At 37.7% G+C, this 23,159-nt stretch overlaps 1 protein-coding gene across 1 annotated transcript in view; it reads right to left on the reverse strand.

Moving 5' to 3' along the window:
• The window catches only part of LOC129242144 (uncharacterized), a 228,347-nt gene that overhangs the window by 140,476 nt on the left and 64,712 nt on the right, over positions 1-23,159 (reverse strand). The window contains exons 3-6 of the mRNA XM_054878706.1: positions 20,199-20,440; positions 19,869-20,118; positions 19,700-19,774; positions 16,103-16,147 (exon numbers count right to left, since the gene is read on the reverse strand). Of these exons, the coding sequence (XP_054734681.1) occupies positions 16,103-16,147; positions 19,700-19,774; positions 19,869-20,118; positions 20,199-20,313 (485 nt within the window). The 5' untranslated portion in view covers positions 20,314-20,440. The remainder of the gene's footprint in view (positions 1-16,102; positions 16,148-19,699; positions 19,775-19,868; positions 20,119-20,198; positions 20,441-23,159) is intronic.

The following is a 23,159-nucleotide window of genomic DNA, read 5'->3' on the forward strand; positions in this document are numbered from 1 at the left end:
AGAAAATGGATATACGAACGAAACTAAAGCTCAAATATAAATAAATTTGCGTTTCTGGTTCTTTTACAGGACGTCTGAATTTTTTTTACAACCTTAAACTTTCAACAACGATACTAACAAATGGAAGACCGCAGTGCACACAGTTCTAAGAATTTATTTTTTCATAGATAGCCAGTGACAAACACTTCGAAAAAAGTCCTTTAGGGTTTTTATACTTGAATATTCTAGATTATTTTTATTCAAATCCTTTAACACAAAATATATTTGGCGGATTGTCATATACACTATCACCAACCAAATTGTGTGCCTTTACCTTCGTTACTTCAGGATATACAGTGTAGCCTCTCCCAATGGACACCTTCCTTGAGCGGTAATTTTTTTCTCTACGAAATCTTATGTATTGGACACCTTTTGAGTGGACAGCTCTCTCCGACGGACAAAAAGTGGCTGACGGTGAGGAGAGCGACGCTCGAGAGAGGTTTCATCGTATATGTACATATATAGAGGACCTTAATCACATTGTACAAGTTAAGAGAAGCTGCTTATAGCGAAGATCCTTAACCCCAAATTGCTACGGAATATCGCGATATTATTCGAATGAGGTATTTCTTGCAATACATTGATATTCAAGAATAAACCGAGCTTGATAGAGCTTCCACACTCAATGTTAGGAGGTACACAAATAAAAAAGGCAGGAAAATATTCTCTGCAGTGCTCTGAAGATGGCCAATACGGCGGTTGTGGCGGTACGTCAGATCACCAAAAAGCACATCAATGTGTGTGAACAACGAATGATTCACGGCTTCAACTCGGTAATACGCAGTCAACAAACGAAGACCTTTTAGAAGCTGCGAATTAGATCAAACTATACGTCTCCTCATGCTACAATAAGAAAGACGGGCTTCTTATCTACAGACAATAGGGCTAGAGGTGCAAAAAAAATCAAAAATAAAAAGAACTTTGGTTTGACTGCTGAAGTAGACAATTTACAGACAGATATTAAACAATATACATACATCAAAAGCCTCTTACAACCTTGCTAAGCTCTCGACTACCAAATCAAGTCGTCGGAATGCAACCACCACCCACTGCAGGCGAAGAATTTCAAACCAGCTTAGGTTAGGTTAGGTTAGCCTGATTGGCATTAAGCCACGCATAAGACTTTTGCTCCCTAGCGTTACCAGATCGAGACCGATCTCTATGAATACTGAAAGTAGAAATCTTGTAGGATGTAAACGCTTTTGGCGAATCTAAGCAGAGCTGGGAGATCCGCTTTTGAGACGTCCTCCAGACCATCAAACAGTGGAACTCCCAGGCATTTTAAATGGTTTTTTATAATACCGGACAAACGCACAAAGGTGTTCTAAAGTTTCCTCAACAACCTCCCTGCATTTCCTACATTTGTCCGTGTTAGCAATCCCTATCTTGTACGCATGAGCAGCCAATAGATTATGACCTGTCAGAATACCTATGATAGTCCGCAGTCTTTTCGTGAGAACGTAAGTAAGAATTAAGACCAGCGTAATTTTGGAACAATTTCATTACGAATATAGCAACAGAATCGACCCCGACATACCTAACCAGACCCAATCAATGTCCGGCATGTGAAGACAATGGCCGCACGAAGCTAACCACCGTTTCACTTGCTCCCCCAAAAACCCACGCCCTTACCACACGTCTCGCTTTGGACTTCACCCGGCGAAACAACATGTTTCCTGGGCCTATTGATAGATGAGTTGACGAAGAGGATCGCTGGCTACATCAAATTTTCTAGAACAACAACGACCTTTGATTTGACAGCAATCTACAAGTTAAGCCATCTTGAGTATAACAACTGCACATCTCGGAGAGACCAACAACACAAGGTGTCAAGAGACTTTCTGGGCCATACTTCGCAGTGAATCAAAATTTTTGCGACTAGGTCAATGAGATGGTCTTAAAATTTCATGAAAAAGTAGAAGGTGTGCACTGTACTGTACTTTCAAGCGAAAGCTTAAAACGTAGAAGAAAGCCTGTAATGGTTTATGTGGACCATCTGAGTCTAGTGCACTACTAGTCCCTCATAGCCAATAGAATGAAAAATTAGCAGGCATACACAAGTGCGTAATTAAAAATATTTCTTTAATAGCAATCGAATATTAAACCAAATGAATAAATAAACCATTTTAATCGAATTTTTCCTGTAACAGTTTTAGTTAAAAGAGCTTAAGAGTAGAACGCTTTTAATTAAGTTTTACAATTCAATTAGCTTTCATGTTTTTAAGCAGCCTTGACTTACTGGAGCGTCGGCCAAATGTTATATCGTACAAGACGTTTGCACCACGTACACATGTATGTAACGATGTATATGCAATGCAATACATATCTACATAAGTGTACCTACACATACAAACTTATGTGCATAACATTCGTGGATTCGCAGTGCCATGTGTGGTTTTGATTATTATTATTGCTTTTTGTTTTTGTACAAAGCATTTTGCGTTAATTCGTTTAAATAAATTTCAATTAGATTTTTATAATCGTTATTGAGTTACTATAGTTACATTTTCATTGAATTACTGAAGCAGCGCGAGGCTTCGTTTATTGAGCTTCTTGTATATTTGAATTTGTTGGCGGCGAAGCCTCAAATAGACTGAGGGTAATCTGAAGTGGAAGGAAAAGTCCAATGGTAACGCAACTGATTAACACCTCCGTAGGCTGGTAAACCTTACACATTGCCAAGCATGCAAATATAGGGCGCTGATACGAGGTATGGCAATTAGCCCTTGAAGGCAGGGTCCGACACTCGAAGTGTAACCAATAAAAAAGGTCATCTATTTAGTTTGGAAAATTACTTTTAAATAAATTCAATTCAAAATAAGAAATGTGTGAAAATAATATATTAGAAATTAGTTTTTTAATTTTTAATTAAGAATCAATTTACTTTGGCTCGATATGTTGACCTTTTGCCTTGACTATAACCTTAAGACGGTCCAGAAAAGAAACGCAAGCTGCCCGAATGTGACTTGCAGGTATTTTGGCCCACTCGCGTACCCTGGCTTTTTTCAGCGCCTCGAGACAGGTGAATCTTTTAGTTCGGACCTCCAAAATGGCCCAAAGGGCTAAACTACAGTCCAGAGTATTGTTTATGAGCGCGCGGAAGCACTTTGCCGATAGTAAAGGCGAAAAAAGAAAATCAAGGGAGGATTTCGAACGCAATAGTGTGACTGCATTATATTTGGCTGGAAAATCACAACCAGCGATTGTTCGTGAGCTCGAGCACCTTAACGTAAATAAAGTTTTTGTTGGTAATGAACCAAGAATGGCTAAAAAACAACGTTCCTTCATAGCGTGCCTACGCGAGCGGTTTGAGGTTTCTGGAGTGTGTTACACTTCGAGTGCTGAACCCTTTCAATTCTAAAGCACATTCGTTCCACGACTTTTGTGGTAAGTTTATGACCGATCTTCTCAATAGTTTGCCTCGGACACAACACATCCATTCCAAAGTTGCTTCTAAGAATGGAATTACCCCTGGTAAGCCTCTGAAGTTGGCTTATTCAGTGAAGCGTTTACAACTGCCTTCGGAGCTCCTGCACGCCGCTATGTTGCGTTTTCATGACGGAGAGGAGAAGAGGGTAAGTTTAAATGTGTTTGTATTGACACTGTCTCCTGGACTTATAAACCTACTGAAACCGATATGAAGTAAAAGGAGAACTGCATCTGGTGTTCCTATTCGAAGAAAGTATGCCGTTAGCTCCTTCCTTTCTTCCTTCCTTCTGCCAGAAAAATGGGAAACACAGATAGCGCTCAAAGTAGTAAGAAGGCGTTATTTCTAAGCAACGACAGGTGGGCATTCCCAATACTTAGGACTGGTAGCAGCAGGCTAATCGCTTACCCTGTCAGTAATCAAAATAGATTAACGAAACCAACGCAATACTGAAACAATGAAAAAAAATGGCATTAGCTTTCAGGCCACAATGCAGAGATCTAACCACAGACATGGGCAGCTCGGTAAGATCTTTTTAAATCAACCGCTTCAATATAGAAAAGTGACCAAAAGATTTGGTGACTCCTAAAACACTCAGGCCCATTGTATTTCAAGCTCTGGAAAGGGGGTGGATAGTCAAGGAGGGAAGGAGAAATGTATCAGAGAAAGAGATAGAAAAGAATAGAGACAAGGATAAAGGTAGTCCTGTGAGAATTTTCCAGATTCTTTGGCAAATCTGTAAATCAGAAAAGTGGTTGCTTCCTAAAGAAGTGTACAGACTTTTTAGGATTAGAGGATTTCGAAAGTCAGCAATGCTTCTTTTTAAAAGTCCTAGCAATCCCAACGGCTTTGAAACAACTTGACTACATGAATACTTTTTTTTTTTTTGGGTTCTTACTCTCATCCTACAACAGAAACCACATAATTCAATATTTTGCACTTTGTGCGCAATTTAAAAAAAATCGAAAAATCAAAATTTCCAACCTTTTAGACAAAATTTGAAAAGCAATTCTGATAAAAATTCCCATTAATTTTGTTTTTTTTTTTTTTGTTGACGATTTTACGTATTTTCTTCTATGTACATATATGCAAAAAATCGAGCATTCATCAAAACTTGGCACTATGGCACACTGCTATTATTTTGAACACCACTGTACAATTATATACAAGATGGAGCAAAATTAATCATCCAATTTTGTTTTCGAATAACTTTTTTACTAAATAAAAAAACAGATTTTGAATGATGGAAATTTTTATTTTGACCTTTACGCGCTCCTTTGCTTGTCGGTATACTGCAGCTTTTTGGTTCACAAGTGTGAAGAATGATTGATGTACGCCGCCATTTGCAAAAATTATAAATCTTCCGATAAATAAATAAATAATTGGCGCGTACACTTCTGTTACAAATTGAGGGACCTACAGTTTTAAGCCAACTCCGAAACGAACGGTATTGTTTTTTTTTTTTTATATTTTATCTTCCGATAGGGTGAGTAATTTTGCGCCACCTTCTACCCAAATTTCTAGAATTTTTCTTTCCTAATTTTTGAACGGCACATAAATACCCAAAAGTATTTTTCCGTAATTTTTATACTTAGAAGTTGCATGTTCCTGCGGCACCGCGTCCAGATTACTAAAATGTGAGAACGAAGCCAACAAACAGTTGAAATATTTTGAGCTTAAGGCAACACATTCGTTGTGGTTGGTCACAATCATTACTCATCATTAATTTCTCATGCATACCTATGACGGGTAAAACTAGCCTCTAACCATTTAATGATAAGTTAATGATGGGAATTTGTTGTTGCGTTGGTGTAGTTGTGTCAATTAATGAGGCATTCAAAGTTCGTTTACTTTTTGCGCTACCTGTCACAAGCTGTTCCACAAGTTCACTTCTACATATAAAATTTTTTAATGAGCACTTACTGAGGGAAATTTGTTAGAACTGAAATAATGCATTTATAACCCGCTCACTTTTATGTTCTACCCAGCATCTTTGGCGTGCCACAAGCACACAAGTTGCATGTGCATGAGGCTCTTGAAGTCGCCTAATGCGAACTTCTTTGTTGCACAAGCTGGCTTGGTTGCTTGCACGAAGCTATTTATTCGGCGTATCTCATTTCAAGTTTACTACTCTAAGCTCATTAACCTGCTGAGCGTTTTAGCAATTGGCAATTGGCAATTGGCAGCAATTTTCAAACGCTTGGAGGCTATTAAATTTGAAATGTTTAAAATAATGATTTTTTTAATTGTTGTCATTAAGTTGGTAGGTACTAAAAGTGTGTACAAAAAAAAAGTAAATTTTATAGCGGCAATCAAGACTAAAGACTCTCTGATAGTGAAATCGAAATTAAGTCGGGGAATGCCTCGCTTTGCTTTTAGCTGCATCTGAATATTTCACTATCAAGCTGGGATGAGTTGCCAATCACAGGAATGTAACAGAAAACTGCAGGCTGGGTAGCGCACCGTAAGTTCTTTCTTCCCCTACCTGCGAGTTATTTTAGCTACCTTCGATCTGCTTTTGCCCAGGTGGGCTTTGATTCAGCGCAGCGCGCGTTGAGCATTGAATTGTAGAGTTGCTGTGTTCTTTAGGCAAAGGGTGCATCAGAGATGGTTAATGGATCTTCTGGGGATAACAGAGCCCCACACAGCACACTAATGGTGAGAATCCATACGGTGAAACTCAGCAACAAGACTCAACATAGAATACCCGCTGCAGGAGCTGCATGTATGATAAGGAGGTGCAAAAATCTCAACTTCTATTCCTCAGCTATCTGGTTTTTGCAGGGTTTTCAATTTCCTCAGGAACTATCAGGCATAGGTATTTGCCGAATGCGGAAATTTTTTATTGACCCGTAGCCAGCCGTTTGTTATCCAAATACCGAATAGTCCATTTTCGATCCCTGTGCGGCCCTATGAGGTCCTTTGTTCCATATAAGAATTAAGGGATCAAATATATAATCTATGACCACATTCGCTTTTGATGAGGAGTGACTAGGGCGTCCGGCAGATGTGGTTACTGAGGAAATCATTCAAAAAGTTCACGACATGACTCTCGCTGAACGACAAACGAAAGTGAGAGGGGTAACAGAGGTCATAGGTTGGTCGGCCGGAACGGTAATTAATAGTTCACATGATAAGTTAGCGATGAAAACATGGTCGGTCCGATGGGTGCCGCGATTGCTCACGATGGACAACAAGCGGATGCGGCTGTTAACTTCGAAGCAGTGTTTGGAGCAGTTTAAGCGAGATCCGAAGGAACTTTAGCGTCGAGTTGTCACCTGAATTCTTCACCATAAACTAAGCAACAATCAAAACAATGGATTCCTCCCGGTGAATCTACTCCAAAGAAGGCGAAGACAGTCCCATAGGCAACGATTTTTTGGGATGCGAACGGCGCCATCCTCGGGATTTTCTTAGAAAAAGGAAGAACGATCACGATCACAATACTACAGAGACTTGTTGGACCGCTTTCACAAAAAACTGAAGGAGACACGGCCGCATTTGGCGAAAAAGAAGGTGCTGTTTCCCCACGATAATGCACCAGCACATCCATTCGAAGTTTTTGCCGCCAAACGCAATGAATTGCTGCCGCACCCCGCGCATTCACCAGATCTGGCTCTCTACGACTTTTTCTTGTTCCCTAACATGAAGAAATGGCTCACGGGAAGAAAATTTAGTTCAAACGAAGAAGTCATCGCCGAGACAGAGGCATATTTTGGAGAGCTCGACAAATCCTATTTTTTGGAGGGGTTAAAAAAATGGCCGGAGCGTTGGCAGAAGTGTATCTAGGGAGAAGGAGACTATGTAAAACATAAATTTTTTTTTTGTTTTTTAAATGGTATCTTCATTTTTAACACGGGGACTTATTGAACGCCCTCGTATTTGCAAAATGACAACACTGTTAACACAACTAAAATTTTTTCTTAAGCCAAAGCGACTTAACTCTGTCCTAAAAGCGAATTTACGCGCTTTGATACAAAAACAATATCAGTTCGCATTCAAAAACGATAAGTTAAGAAGAATGCAGTTAAGCGTAAACTGTGGTTGAAGCTCAGTGGAAACAGGCTATAAGTTTGCCTCTTGCGGTTAGCCATCCAACCAAGCTCAACTTAACTCAAGTAAGTTATAAGGAATTCTTCGAAAAATCGCGCCAAAAAATTTCCGATATCACTTCGAATAAAATCATGTTTTATAAAATACAGAAAATAAAGTAAAAATGATACACCAATACATAAATATGTGATATTTTGAAGCTGCCGCATAAAAATGCGTCACCACGAAATGAAAGAAGCCACACAAACTGGTATCTGCCACACAAAACATAAAAGTAAAAAACATTTCTATCAGCGCTCGGGCAACCAAACAATAATTTTCCAGCTACCACGCAACCGTCACACTTTCGTGCCATCACCAGGCCATGTTCAACAAACAGCTACATAGTCGCGACGGGTTTCAGCAGCGCATGCGCGCACATTCGCATTCCTAAGTCATGACGCTCACAGGCATTGGTGACGTTGCTGGAGTTGTGGTTTATGTCGGCTCAAAACCGCACACTCACACACACAAAAATTGTGGTGCCAAATGCACGAAGCAAGACAACAAAGCAAAAATAAATAAAAAAATGTGTTGCATTGCCACAACAGCAACCAAATGCATGGCAGCCAAGTACATGCAACAGCCTGTTGAGCCCGGCTAACGCAATCAACGTCGTCGTCACCCTCATCACCACCATCATCAGTTAGCTGCATGCCGCTGCAACCTCTACGCAACGCGACAAATTCGAACCAACGAAGCGTGTAGACCTACGGGAAAAAGTCCGTTGTTAACTGATTCTTCGAATGCAGCTCTTGATGTGTTGCTCGGCGAGGGGAGTTCATACGGTTCCCGCTCAATTCCTACAAAACTTTGCACTTGAACAAAGCGATCTTTTTGTTGGCTTGGCAGTTCGATAACTTCACTCAGCCTCTTTGCCTACTCTTTGCTTTGCTGTTATGTATTTTTTTTTTTCGTGAAACATTTAAATTTTTCCTTGACTCTTCTCACAATTTAAATGTTCTTTCATAGTCTTGCCAACCGGTTTTGGACTACACACAACAAAAGTATAGTCAGGCAAAATGAAAGCTGGCAACGGCAAAAGCAAAACATAAGGGCCAAGCTGCCATGACTATGGCTTGAGAAGTTTTGTGTCTTCTGTTATTGCTTTGCTTGTGGCTCAGCAGCCTTAGCTCTTTATACTAGATTGAAGCATGAGGAAGAGGAGTGGCGCACAAAATTCGCTATGCAATGGCGAATTAATGGTTTTGTTCTAAATTCCAATGAGCTGCACGCTGCGGGGCAGTTCTTCAGCAAGCGTGGAAAAGTAACGAATTAAATAGGGAAGATATTTTGTTATTTAATGTTTATAATAAAGGGTGATCGGATTGGAGGTACCTTTTCAAATAGGGGGATCACGCGTGACTATTGTCAAACTAAAACTCATTTTTTTCAATATTCATTGACATTTCTTCATGGAAAGACTTACGCCTGGGCAACATTTACAAATCGTACAATCGTATTAGGAAAATCAAGGCTCTGTGAAAAGTTTTCAATGCGCGCTCAGGCCAACTTATGGTTCTCAGCGATGAGACCCATTTTTGGCTTAATAGCTACGTCAATATGCAGCATTGCCGTATTTGGACTGAAAAGCAACCCGAAGCCATTCATACATCAACAGCCATTAAATCCATTGACAACAACCATTTGGTGCGGCCTATGGGCTGGAGGAATTACCTGCTCATATTTCTTCAAAGACGAAGCTGGCCCCAATGTAACAGTGAATGGCGAACGCTAACGCGCCATGATAAACGACTTTTTGACGCCGTAAATGGAAACCCGTTATCTCCATCACATTTGGTTCCAACAAGACGGCGTTACTTGCCATACAACCCATGAAAGAATGGATTTACTGCATCGTCGTTTTGATGAGCAATTTATCTCTCGTCTCGGACCAGTGGATTGACTACCAAGATCGAGGGATACCACACCTTTGGACTTTTATTTGTGGGGGTCTAAATGCTTTGTGTATAAACCAGTGAGGCATTGGAAGCCAACATTACTAAAGTTTATTCTCGAGATACCGACCGAAATCCTCCAGCGAGTCATTCAAAATTGGTGTTTACGGATGGCCGAATTACGACGCAGTTGCCGCCAACATTTGAAAACGTTTATCTTTGAAAAAATGAATGTCTTGAATGGTCTACACCAAATAATGAAGAATGTCCATTCAATTTGAATTTTCGTTGTTTATTTCAATTTAAAATCCGATACCTTTAAATTGCTCACCCTTTAGATACAAGTAGATATTATAGTATTTCTCGACAACGTTACAAGCTCTAAAGAACACTATTCATAGTCTAGGGCTGTTCTCTGATGGACTCCTCTTGAAAAGTATTTACTCGGTGGCCACAGATGCCGTGGTGGAATCACTTCAATCAATCCTATCTCGATATTCCCTTAAAAATCGCGATCATTCGACGATTCATTCAGTCCCACCATCGAGGCTGTGCCTAAACTGTTCAGATCATCCACATAACGATTTCCCAGAAATTTGAGGCGTATTCTTTAAAGTGCGGGATTTTTGCCAAAGGAAGTGCTGCATGAAATATAAGACTTCCTTATTTCTACATCTCTACAAGAGGTTAGGTTAGGGATATCTGGCCGATCTGTACAGATCTCACATAGACCACAAGGGTCCTTAGTGTTACCAGTCATTTCTACAGTAAGTGCATAAGAAATCGCTATGCCGACGACGGTAGGTTCCAAGCCTAGCAGTCATATAACCAATAATTCAATGTTTCGTTAGAAGTTGTATATATCATACATTTTTGACTTCCTTAGTCTGTACATCGTTCTTCGTGCAACGAGTCTCGACTAAAGTGAACGAAATACTTTCGCTGAGGTTGGGGTTCTCACTTCTCTACAAATGTGTCAGGATTGAAATGCTATATAGTCAATGAGGGAATTTTCTAACGAATTCACTTTTTTCTTGCTGCTGTAGTAGCAGTTTTCTAAGCCCTGACAGTGCGGTAAAGACATCGTCTAATTCATCCAACAGTGGGCTGAGGAAACATGGCCTTTCGATAGGTTGGTTCCAAAGGGAAAGTGGTGTTATGTGAGTGCGTTTGAGAGGGCATGTAAATAGATAGTTATATTAGTATCGTACGGGATACCTTCACATTTCGGACCTATATTGAGTATGTCGAGATCGATTCTAGATAAGTCGGAATTTAACCTACCACAATATCCAGACCGTAATTGAGCCAAAGTTACGCGGTTCGCACAAGGCAGCTGAAGCTCGTCATCTGTAATGGGTAATGATTGGACTCTGATAACCGCATTCGGAGGTCGGTAGTATAGGAAGGTAGGTAGAGTCTGTCGAATAAATGTCGTTTAATAACTGTCCAATTAAGTAGTTGCAGTCGTGTTTGGTCCGAGATCTCGTCGGTTTAGTCAAAGAGATGCCTGCTGACTCGACTGGAAGGTGTCCTCCGATTATGGGTAAATATCCTTCGACTATTTGATTCGTGCTATGATGAACTAATTTTTTCCGGGACTTACTGTACCACTCTCCTTGTACCCCTCCTTGTACAGTCGACGAATGTGCAACGCTTTCGTGGCTCGGAATGTGAATAATCCGGAAACATATATAATTTTACAAAGCTTGTTGAGCAGGTGTATTTTGTCTTTACTTTTGATATCAGGAATCTCTAAACCAGCCATTTATGCTTATCATACCTATTTAAAAAAAATTTCGAGCATTCGTTATATGGAAGAAAATAACCATCTCGCGTCTGCAAAAAAATTTTTTTAAGTCATTGAACATTTTTAGTCACTTCAAACTTGTATTTTATTATACTAGTAGAATTGAATAGGCTATAAAACCGCATACTCAAAAAAAAAATTTTTTTTAATTTCTAATAAAAAATTGTATATTTTGATTAACACTTTGTTATTTTTTTTTTTGGATTTTTTTTTATTTCAAAATTTCAAATTTTTATTTATATGGCTTTGGTTGTAAAATGAATTGTATTTTTGTAAAAAAATTAGTTAAAATAAAATAAAGAAAAAATTAATTGCTAAAACTTCTGAAAATATCTGAAACCGATTATTAATTGCATACACAATTTGTTATTGCACAGAAATAAATTGCAAAAATCAATCAGAGCTTACTACAAGGTGGCACAAAATTAATCACCCTCTCCAAAGATTTATAATTTTTGGAAATGGCGCATCTGCACTTTATTGTACAGGAATTGAATTTTTTTATTTCTTTTATTTTAATTTCGAATAAAAAATCTCAAATTTTGATGAAATTTTTAAAATTTTTTTTTTAATTTTTTTTTTATTTTTGCACAAAATTTCAAAATTTAATTTATATGGCTTTGGTTATAGAATGAATTGCATTTTTTTAATACAACTTGTTAAAAACAAATTAGTTAAAATTAAATAAAGAAAAAAATAGATATTTGTTAAAATTTCCCTAAATATCCGAAACCGATTATTATTTGCATACAGAATTTGTTACTATAAAACTTCAGCAAATCTTGACAATTAGATGAATTGAAATAAATTGCAAACATAAAATCATCAAATCAGAGCTTCTAATGTTAACACAAGGTGGCACACAGTTAATCACCCTCTCGAAAGATTTATAATTAATTATAACAGACAAGCAATAGAGCGCGTGAAGGTCTAAATAAAGATTTCAAACACTCAAACAAATTTTTTTTAATTACTAAAAAAATAAAAAAAAAATGGATGATTAATTTTGCGCCACCTTGACATACCTCAATATGTTTCGTAAACTTGAAAATATGTATATAGCTCACATAGCTCTCAAGTCATATAGTAAAATAAACTAGTTTTAATAGAGTCGTTTCTTTAAATAACAGCCAATTGTGATATCATCGAAATATAATATAAACAAAATCATTTGAAGTTTTCATGAGCAATTCCCGCAAACCCATTTCAAATGAAAAATATATATACATATGTACGTTTATCACGCTTTCATTAAAAAAAATATGTGGCATACGCAGTGCATCGTGCGCCTCTATGGGCGCGACTGCTAATCGCTGGCAATTAATCTGGCTTAAAACATTTGCGAACGAGACACAGCTCAATATGTAACACATTTACTAGCTGGCTGGCTATTTGCTCATGAAACATTTTTTGTTATTTTTTTCTTCCATGTACTGTTAGACGCTGCCAACAACTACATACCACTAACACATTTATACCGTTTCTTGGCTTTGATTGCGCAATGATACTTCTTGACCAATGCATTGGCTATTAATTTCAGCCGGAAATTGCGCCATGACCATCGTCGTCAAGCAGAAATTATCGCACAAACAATAACAAAAACAAGTTTAAATAGGGAAGGAGCAAAATTGGGAAAACACTTTGACATTTTTATATGAGCATAAATTTTTGCGGTAATTGAAATGCCAATGGCAGCGTTGTAAGTACAAATACTTATACATACACACAAGTGAAAAAGAAAATTAAATAATAAGGAGGTGCATACATAGGAAAGTATGGGAAAGCAGAAAAAAGGTGCTGCTGCAAATTTTTTTTAAAAAGTGGAAAAATTGGAAAAAGTGGCAAATAAATCACATCTCTCGACTGGATTTTTGCTAAATGTGATGGCTTAGAGATATTGGCGTATTTTTTAGATAGCCGCAAATGTTGAAGTAAAATGGAATTAATAATTTGCAAGATTTAAAAGGTACAAAAGGAGTAAAAATAATTAAATATAGTTTATTATATTTATTTCATAACAACAATAATTAAATATAGTTTATTATATCCACACCTGTGTTAATTTATTTTATTTTTTATGTTGTAGTGTGGTACTTCAACCATTTCACCTACCTATATTTTGGTAAAAGTGTGCTGCATTCTACAGTCAAAACCTTACAACTCAAAGCGTCAAACTTTGTAGAAAATTAATATAAATTCAGCAAATTTAAAAAATGGTCATTAAAATTTTCGACTTTTCCATCAGAATCTTTAGAAAACTTTAAGGTACGCGTTTTTGTAGCTCATTAAATTTTAGTAAAGGGTTTTCACAAAAGTGACACCTACTTATGTAGATGTCAATAGTGAATAATTCCTAGATGGTACCTTTTTCTTATGACATCTTCGACATTTATCATGTACAATTTTTCACGCATTCAAATTATTGAAACTTAGTGTAAAAATGGGCGATCTTTAGGATCAACATACCGGAAATTTCGTGTTTTTTCTGTGGTGGAAATAATCGTCCGAATGAATAGACGATCCAGCCAGGAGACAGTGAGATCCACCAAAACAGACGCAATTACCCATGAAAGACTGGATTGCGCAATCAATTCATTTGAATATTTCAAATCGCCTGGACCAGATGGTGTCATTCCGGCCATGATACAAAAAGCTTCATGTTAAGTAATACCATGGTTGAAGAATATTTACCAGGGATGTTTGAGGTTAAACTATGTACCGGCAAATTGCAGAGTCGAGCAAGGGTCGTCTTTATACCCAAAGCAGGTAAAAATGGTCATCTGTACTCGAAAGCTTATAGGCCGATTAGTTTAACGTCATTCATTCTCAATGGGATGAGGCTATTTCAACGAGGGAAGCACGCAGAGGGACTTCTCAGGGGGGTATCTTATCGCCACTTCTCCGGCTGCTAGACGTAAACCAAATACTCACTCTTAAAAAAATACACAACTGGGCCAGCAATGCTCGCCTGAGCATCAATGCTGAAAAAACGGACTTACTACTCTTTAGAAAAAAGTACAAAGTCCCAGCATGGGCATTATCCACACTCAGCGGCGTCTCTGACGGCGTCGCTGAAATCCTGCACCAACTACCTAGGATAATAAATTGACGTGAAAATCCAATGTTGAGGAGAGGGTGAAGAAGGCCACAAATGCTTTATACGCATGTAAAAGGATGCTTGGAAGCATATGGGGGCTATCACTCGCTCTTATGCACTGGTGCTACACTGCAATTGTTAGATCTATATTACTCGTACTATATGGCATACTGATGTGGTGGAAGGCGGTAAGGAAGAAAACATATGTCAGGCCATCGTTAAAAGTTCAACGACTCCCCGCGCTTTGCATCACGGGAGCTATGAAATCAACTCCAACGGCACCTCTGGAGGCTACCCTCAACCTAACACCGGCTACAAGTAACCGAACACCTTACCTCTAGACTGGGAATGCCACAGTGAAATCAGACTAGATGGTTACAGTTATGAGTTTTGGAAAACCACTAAAGGCCGTTATTGCCATCCACCATGGCACAAAAGCTTGGTTCCGAGGAGTAATATTTTCAATGTATTTATGACGCATCAAAAATGGCTGGCATATATTGTGCGGAATTAAGCATTACGTTGATAGCAAAGCGGCTATAAAAGCGATAAAATCATACTTTGTATCATCCAAAAATGTCCTTGAATGCATGGAAGCAATCAACAAGCTCGCTCGTAACCGCAGGCTTTGTGTTTATTGGGTTCCTGGGCATAAAGGCATAGAGGGAAGACAGTGGATGGAATAGCTAAAGAAAGTGCAAAACTTGCAGGGGATCAAATAAGTCAGATACTTAAGCCCCTGCGCGTCTTTTGAAATAGCCTTTACAATAAAATATTACTTTGAAGTCGCTGAAAATCGACTTGATTTTTGACAATATGTTTTTACATGCAATGTTGACAATTTTCTTCGATGTAAAGCAAATGTTTGGAAGCCTTTTTTTGATCGACTTTCACATTTACATTTTATTATACTGTAGTTGAATGGATTATAAAGAAAATATTTAAAAATAATAAGTAATAATAATATAAGAAATTTTTAAAAAATTAAATGTTGAAATATTTTTAGTTTTTGGTTTTTTTTTTTAAGTTTGCTGAATTTTTGTGAATTTTGTGCAGCTTTAAAACTTCAAGTTGTATGGTTTGTGTTGCAGATTAAAAAATTTAATAAATAATTGGCGAGTACAATTCTGTTAAGTGTTTGGCCGAGCTTCTCCTCTTATTTGTGGTGTATGTCTTGATGTTGTTCCTCAAATGGAGTGATCTACAGTTTGAAGTCGACTACAAACGGCAAATGATTTATATGAGGAAATTTCTCATGGCAGAAATACATTTGGAGACTATTAAACAAAACTTTTTCTATAACTTTGCTGTTTCATGCAATGAGATTCGAACCAACGCACTACCGAATGGTAGTCACGCATTAACCATGCAAAAATAGAATTTAAAAAAATAGTAAAAAATAGAATTTAAAAAAATAAATAGTAAAAACCTAGTAATTTCTAGTGATCTTATTATTTTGACCATCAGAGTATTATTTAATGTTATTAGTTATTAAAATGTGTAAATATATTTTTATACTTAATCAAGCAAAAAATGACCGAAACCAATTTTCATTTATGTCAGTGCAAATTTAGTTAAAAAACCATAAATCAAAAATAAAAAAAATCTAAGTAATAAATTAAAATTTTTAATGGAAGCTATTTACAAGTGCTCGTTAAAATTTTTAGTAATGCATTAGGCATAAATAATATTTAATGTTTTCTAATAAAAATTGGTTTGCTTTGTATTATTTTGCTTACTGTCTCATGGAACCCCAACGACGATTCGTTAGACTGTCAGGATTGCTGCAATAAATAAAGGTAATGTAAAAAATAATCAGTATATTTTCTTTAATAGTAGAATATAAAACTTTCATACAAAAAATGGAAAAAATTAGCAGTGGCTATTTAAATTAGCCACTTAAAGTGCTTATGATATCTTGCACCCAACTAATATCAGCAGACTAATGATTATTGACCGGTTCTGCTTACTCAATAGCTGATGCACTTAGGGACCGTGTGGAGGGCAATGAAGAGAGGAGGTGGGTAATGAAGACTAGAGTAGAGATGGCTTTGCATACGAGTTTTTAGTTAACTATTTATTTCATTTTTCATAAAAGTTCGGTTGGACTTGATGCTAGCAAGAGCAGACAATGAGCGGAAAGTAGAGACAATGAGCGGAAAGTAGAGTTTATGCTTAATTAGTGTCAAAGATGATAGCTGAAAAGTTGTAAGAGTAACTTTGGCTGCCACGTCATCAGGGATTTAGATTCCACATGCATTCTTAACTGGTCCAGTCAGTCTGTGTTCAGCAACGCAGTAACATGAATAGTGGCTGCGTTGGTTTTTTTCTTATATATGTCACCCACACAATCTAAGTTTTGTCGTAAAGGAACTGGCTTCGCATCCCAGGCGAGTCAACAAATCAGCCTATCCTTCAAATTCAATGACAGCCGGTTAGCGGTCTGATGTTGGCCACACATTCTGAATTATCTTTAATATGGTTTGCTACAATCATTTATTCTGAGAACATTAAGCCTTGCCTGGGGCTGATTAGTCACAACCAATGGCCAGTTGACCAGTGGCCTCCCTAATGTTAGCCCTATCCAACAACTGAATGATGTTTCTACTATATCCAATATAATACTAGTAGCTTGGCTTGTCAGAGGCCCCTATCGTACCGTAGTATTCACACGCTCGGAGTCAACCCACTCAGTGATTTTAAATTTTAATTGTTGACATCGTCGAGATATAGAATTGTGCATCTGCCTACTTGACAAATGTCAAAGATGACATAAAAAATAGTACCGGCTCGAAATTATTCACTACTGACATCTGGACGTCACTCTTGAAGTAACCTTTTGAAGTGTACCCAAACTTGTTAGCCGAATACATTCTGACAAAAAAATATCGGGAATTGTTAAATTTTGTGTTTTGAACGGGACTTCGTTTGGTATAGGCTTTTGCAGAGGGGCGAGAAGTCATGAAAGATTTGCACCAATCTGGTCGCCCATCAACGTCTTCAACGAATGAAAACGTCGACAAAGTCAAGGAAATGATGTTGAAAACCATCTTTTAAGTTTGAGGAGGCAGCTCGTGACCTTAGCGTGTCTCACGAATAAATTTGCAACATTTTACACCATCAATTGAGCATGAGATGCTTGGCTGCTCGACTTGTTCCAAGAGAGTTGAATTTCTTTCAAAAAAAGAAGGTGACTGAAGACATGCTGGAGCAAGTAAATTCGAGCTCAACGTTTATCCAGCGCATCATAACAGGTGATGATGAGCCAACCAGTCAACAGGCGGCTGAATGGCGCTATCCACATGAGCCGAAACCCAACAAACCACGTCGAAGTCAGTCAAAAGTGAAAGTCAAGTCATTAAATTGCCACTCCGCGGACGCCGTTTTGAGTTGAGAGAGGCCATTATGGAGAATTCGCTGAAGGAGTTGAAGAAGATCTCTTCGAACCCGGTTAAAAGGTGATTTAATGACTGGACTAATCGTTGGCATTTGATGTTGGTGCATTGCTTCGAATGGAGTCTATTTTGATGGCGACAAAATAAATTTTGATGATTAAACAATTATTTAAACAATTCCTGGTACTTTTTTGGCAGAATGTATTTTGAATTCGCATTTCCTAAAAAAAAATGTCATTGATCATAAAATCAGAAATCCATCAACTTTTATGGCCAGCAATCTTGCCAATAATGCCTATTCAGTTTTTTTTTTAAATCAACTTTCGCCAGATAATTGAAATAAGAAAATTTTCACTCTGAACCAAAAGAGCAAGAAATTCTGGTTACTTTCAGACCAACCATATTTTCCATAGTGCCTACTCGTGCCTTGTTATTAAGGGGTGTCTCGTCAGATAACTAAAAGTATTGTATTTATTACCTCAAGGTGACAGCTCTGTATAGAAACAGTCGTATTATCTTGGTTAGTTTCAGGTAGTTGAATTAGCCCGATATCTTAGCGAAATTCTAGCCATGAAAGCGCTTCAAAATCTACTCCATTAAAAATCCGATCATTTTCTGTTGCAGGTTAAAAGCTTGTCAGTTTACCGTATGAAGAGTGAACTTACAATTAAAGAGCAAAATTAAGAGAGTATTCAAATAAAACTGCTCTTTACCATAATTTCACTAACTACACTTTGAGTGAAACGATCTAAAGCTCTTTGATGTTGTGACAAACGTGTACTCTTTTGACAACAAACTACTTAAGTATTTATGACAGAAAGTCGTATATAAACAGAGAAACAAACAAAAAATAAGCAACAAGTAATTTTCGTTTTTTTTTATTAGTCTAAGCTGAGTCGAGATGCAAACCAAAACCTGTTATGGATTTGTAAAAGGCTGAGGTGCATAAATATGTATGTATGTATGTATTTATGTGCATGTTTTAACAAATAAGCGAGCAGACAAAGAGACATACAGTTGAAACAAAAACAAAACAGATTGGCATACAAAAGTGATGCATATGTACATGTATACGAAAGCATGAATACACATGCGTATGTATGTACGTAGATACGAAGGTGATCGGCATATTGGGGAAACGACACTGACACATGAATGTACTAAAGTAAGCAGCTCACATATACTCGTACATACGTACACACAAGTACTCGTATGAAGTAAACGGTATGCAAACTCCAGTGGGATTTACCTACTTACATACATACATACATACATACGAGTATATGTACATGCGTGTAAGGCAGACTGATCATTAAAATATTACGTCAAATTTCAACGAAAATTAACTGGAAGCACAAAAGCCAAACAACTTTTCTCGTACGTTTATTGTAATGAACTTACAAAAATGGCGTTTTATTATTTTGGCATTTATAGACTCACTAACTTTGTGAGTTAGTGAGTGAATGAGTGAGCGAGTGAGTAAGTAAATGACTGTCGGCCGATGCTATACATTACCAAACTAATTAACTAACTGGCAAAATGTCAAATAAACAATCGACAAACCATAAATTACGAAAGTGAATTACGTACTTATACTCGTACATATTTTTGTGCATGTAAGACAATACCAAGGATGATAGATACCAGGTTTGCTCGTTAGAAAAGGAGAAAAAAAATTTTTTGAGGGGAACTTTGGGGAAAGTCATTCATTTTGTGTTTCACAAATCTAAAGCTAAATTTTGTGAAACACAAAACGAATGACGTCGGCATATCTGTCAAATTCGCTCAGAGCTGCTAGGTAGTACACCTCTAAAAATCTTTTCCCCATGAGACAATACCGACTGGTTAAGTATCTATTCAACTTCAAAACTTACTAACTATTGAAAATTTAAATAAATGAATGTCATGTGTACACTCTGTGCTCGTACTCTCTGTACTCACCTGGAGGTTGTGGTGGTGCGACGTAGACTCATGCGTGCCCAATTGTCGCGCGGAATGATATTCAACTCGTCATCGCTAAAAATGGCATGACAAAAAAGAGAAAAGTGAATCAAAAAAAATTCATAAACAAAAAAAAGTTAATTATTTGGCGCATTTCAGTAAAACTCACTTGCTCGGCGTCGACGTAGCGTTGTCATGTGGCGCCAACTCCAATTCCACACCGCCAACGCCACTGCCACCTGCGGCCGCGCTGTCACTATTATTATGGGGCACATCGGTGCGCAACATGCCGGCCGAGGCGCTAGATGCAGTGCGTTGATGGTGATGGCGATGATGCAAAGCGCGCACTTCATTCTCACCGTAGCCCTCGAATGATTCGCCATCAGATAGGGAAGAGCATTGCGATTTGGCGGCATCTGCTAAAAGAAAATGTGTAAGAATTTTCAATTAAAAATATAAAAACTTAACACTTTATTTTGGTCATGTCATTTAAGCTCACCTGTGCTAGAAGGCGGCGTTGAGGGCGTCGGACTTGTGTCACCCGGTGAATCGGCGTCGGCGTAAAGGAAGTTTCCATTGGGCTTAACGCCCTTCATGCTGGGCATTGGTGCCATTTTGGGTTCGTGATTATTTTTTTTCTTTTTTAGTTTGTTGTGCGTTTTATATTTTTATATAAAAAATATATATTTATTTGAACTGCCTTGAATTTGGACAATTTTATTCCTTTTTAGTGCGATCAACCTGGACATGAAAAATAATTGCAGAGAAAATTAATTAGAATTTTTGTTTTTAAATATGTTCGGAAAAACGCCAAATCAATAAACAGCAAACAAGGTGACAGAATATATGGAGAAAATCAGTGTTGAATAATAAAAGAATAAAATAAAAATGATTGCCAAGAAATATGCATAAAAGAGGTTCATATGGCTCAATATTTTCCAACGATTTTTATTTATTAACGATTATTTGTGTTGTACAAGGTGGCGCAAAAATAATCAACGTTCGTATAAACGTTAGGCTACCGACTGTTTTGTTTTTTTAATTTTACGAAAACTCAATATTTTTCAACGATTTTTATTTATTAACGATTATTTGTGTTATACAAGGTGGCGCAAAATTAATCACATAAAAAAGTCCGTACAAAGGTTAGGCTGTCGGCCGGCTTTCTTCTAAAATTTTTACAAAAGCTCAATATTTTTCAACGATTTTTATTTATTAACGATTATTTGTATTATACAAGGTATCGCAAAATTAATCACATAAAAACGTTCGTATAAACGTTAGGCTATCGACTGTTTTTTTTTTTAGTTTCACGAAAACTCAATATTTTTCAACGATTTTTATTTATTAACGATTATTTGTGTTATACAAGGTGGCACAAATTACACAAAAAAGTTCGTATAAAGGTTAGGCTATCGGCTGGTTTTCTCTTAAAAATTCTTCAAAAACACGGCACAATTCCTTTCAAGGATTTTTATTTTACTTGTGTTCGATAACACAAAATTTTGTAATAGTTATAACTAATTTTTGAAAATATCCAAAAACACAGGTATATCCATCATTCAAAAAGTGAGAGAGCAAAGAGATAGTTCGATGTAGACTCCCATTGGACATTTTAGACAGCAAAAATGTTCCAGCATGCAAGCATATGATCTGTGAGCAAAGTGATCCCACGACGGTCGGTTTTATGTTACTGGAACCACCCAGAATTACATCCGGGCAAGAGCATTCCCAAGTAGCATTCCCCGTACATGTATGCTGCTACAAAAACTACAAGGTAAATTTTCAATTTCCCGGCGGATCTTACTTTGACTGACTCATCCGTCGTAATCTTCGCGCCCAAGTCCTTCAGCACATCTGCATAGCTATGGCTTTCTGCGGGTTTCATCACAACAGCTTCTCGCTTTACATGTTGTGTTCGCGGCTTGCTCCTTTTGTTTGGCCCGCCTAGCTTATCTTCCGGCTTCTTTTGGTTTCCCCTCGTAGTAACTGTCTGCCAGCCTTCATCCGTTTTCTCAGGGGGTCCTTTTTTGTTCCATGTGGGTCCATTTGCTCTCGCTTTCTTACAGCTCTCAGGAGCAGCCGGACTGGTTGCCATTCACTTCGGGTTCATCGTCGCAGAGGTGGGAATATCTATTATTTGCTGGATGGCAGTGTTCTTTCGGAGGTTCCAGAGTGCCCTTCCGTCTTCTGCTGCCTTCCACGAACATCTGTAGTTCAGCGTTACATCCAACCGCTCAGCTATTTTGGATACTCCAGCTTTGATTTCGTTGCTAGTGTACTTTTGACGTCTTAACGCCTGCTGTATAGAACTTATCACCAGCTTTAATAGGGAGACCGCATCTTCCTCCATCCCCCTCATGTTTTTTATTAGCTCAATTATCCCATTGACGATGGATTCGACCCCAGTTACAGCAAAAGCGCAATCAGTAGGGTACAAAGGCTTCCTTGCAAAGCTTTTCCTATCTCATGGGGAACGACCCACTCTAATGTATATGCAACTCCATTTATCAACAACCTAACCTAACTTTACTTTTTTAGTGCATAAACACAACAAGCCGAATAATGTCAAGGCGCTCATTGAGTGTCCAAAAATGCCAAACAAAAATTAAAGAAAAACTATCACAAAAAAGTTAAGTACACAGTAACTGCAATGTAAACTTAATGCATGCACAACTTGATAAATATATGTATGTATGTATGACAATATCTAAATAGATTAGTAAGCATACATACAAGTACATTCATACATGCATACATCCATGCATATGCCCCATATGCGCAGCGACATTAAGTTGACCTAAATGACTTCGAATTGGAGTGGCTACTGTCACAAGAATACCTCCTACATACATATTTACAAAACAAAATGTGGAACTGGATCACTTGATTGCAGTCGTCTAGGCCGATCAAATGTTTAAGCCTACATATATGGGGGCACAATGTGAGCTTTACAAAGCTACCAAGCTACAAAAAGAAATGCATGGATATGATAATCTATGAGCATACATTTGTATGTATGTATATATTCGCATGTAGAGCGTCACGTTTCGTATGTGTATTGTGTTCTCTTGATAGAAGAAAAAAGTAATTTGTCACGTGTGGATTTTCTAGTGCTCTAGTGGTATGCACAGTAGTGCAGAAAAATATTCGTACGGTTGAAAAAAGTTTATTTGTAGCATTGAATACACAATTTACATATTTTTTCTGCCCATTTAGTGAAAGAGTGTTTTGAGTGTTTATCAAAGTGATTTATTTATGGCTCCTTCTAGACTTTGCACAGCATTTATAGGTTTAAGGTAAGTTAGAACTTTCAAAAAATCGATTTTTTTTTTTTTTGTTTTCGACCACTCTTTTGCATAAATCGGCCGAAATTCCAGCAATTTCGCGTTCAATATTGGCTCTGAGCTCACAAATCGTCGCCGGCTTGTTACTGTAGACCAATGACTTCACATAACCC

This window comes from Anastrepha obliqua, chromosome 3, assembly GCF_027943255.1.
Source record: "Anastrepha obliqua isolate idAnaObli1 chromosome 3, idAnaObli1_1.0, whole genome shotgun sequence".
In the NCBI taxonomy this organism is placed as follows: domain Eukaryota; kingdom Metazoa; phylum Arthropoda; class Insecta; order Diptera; family Tephritidae; genus Anastrepha; species Anastrepha obliqua.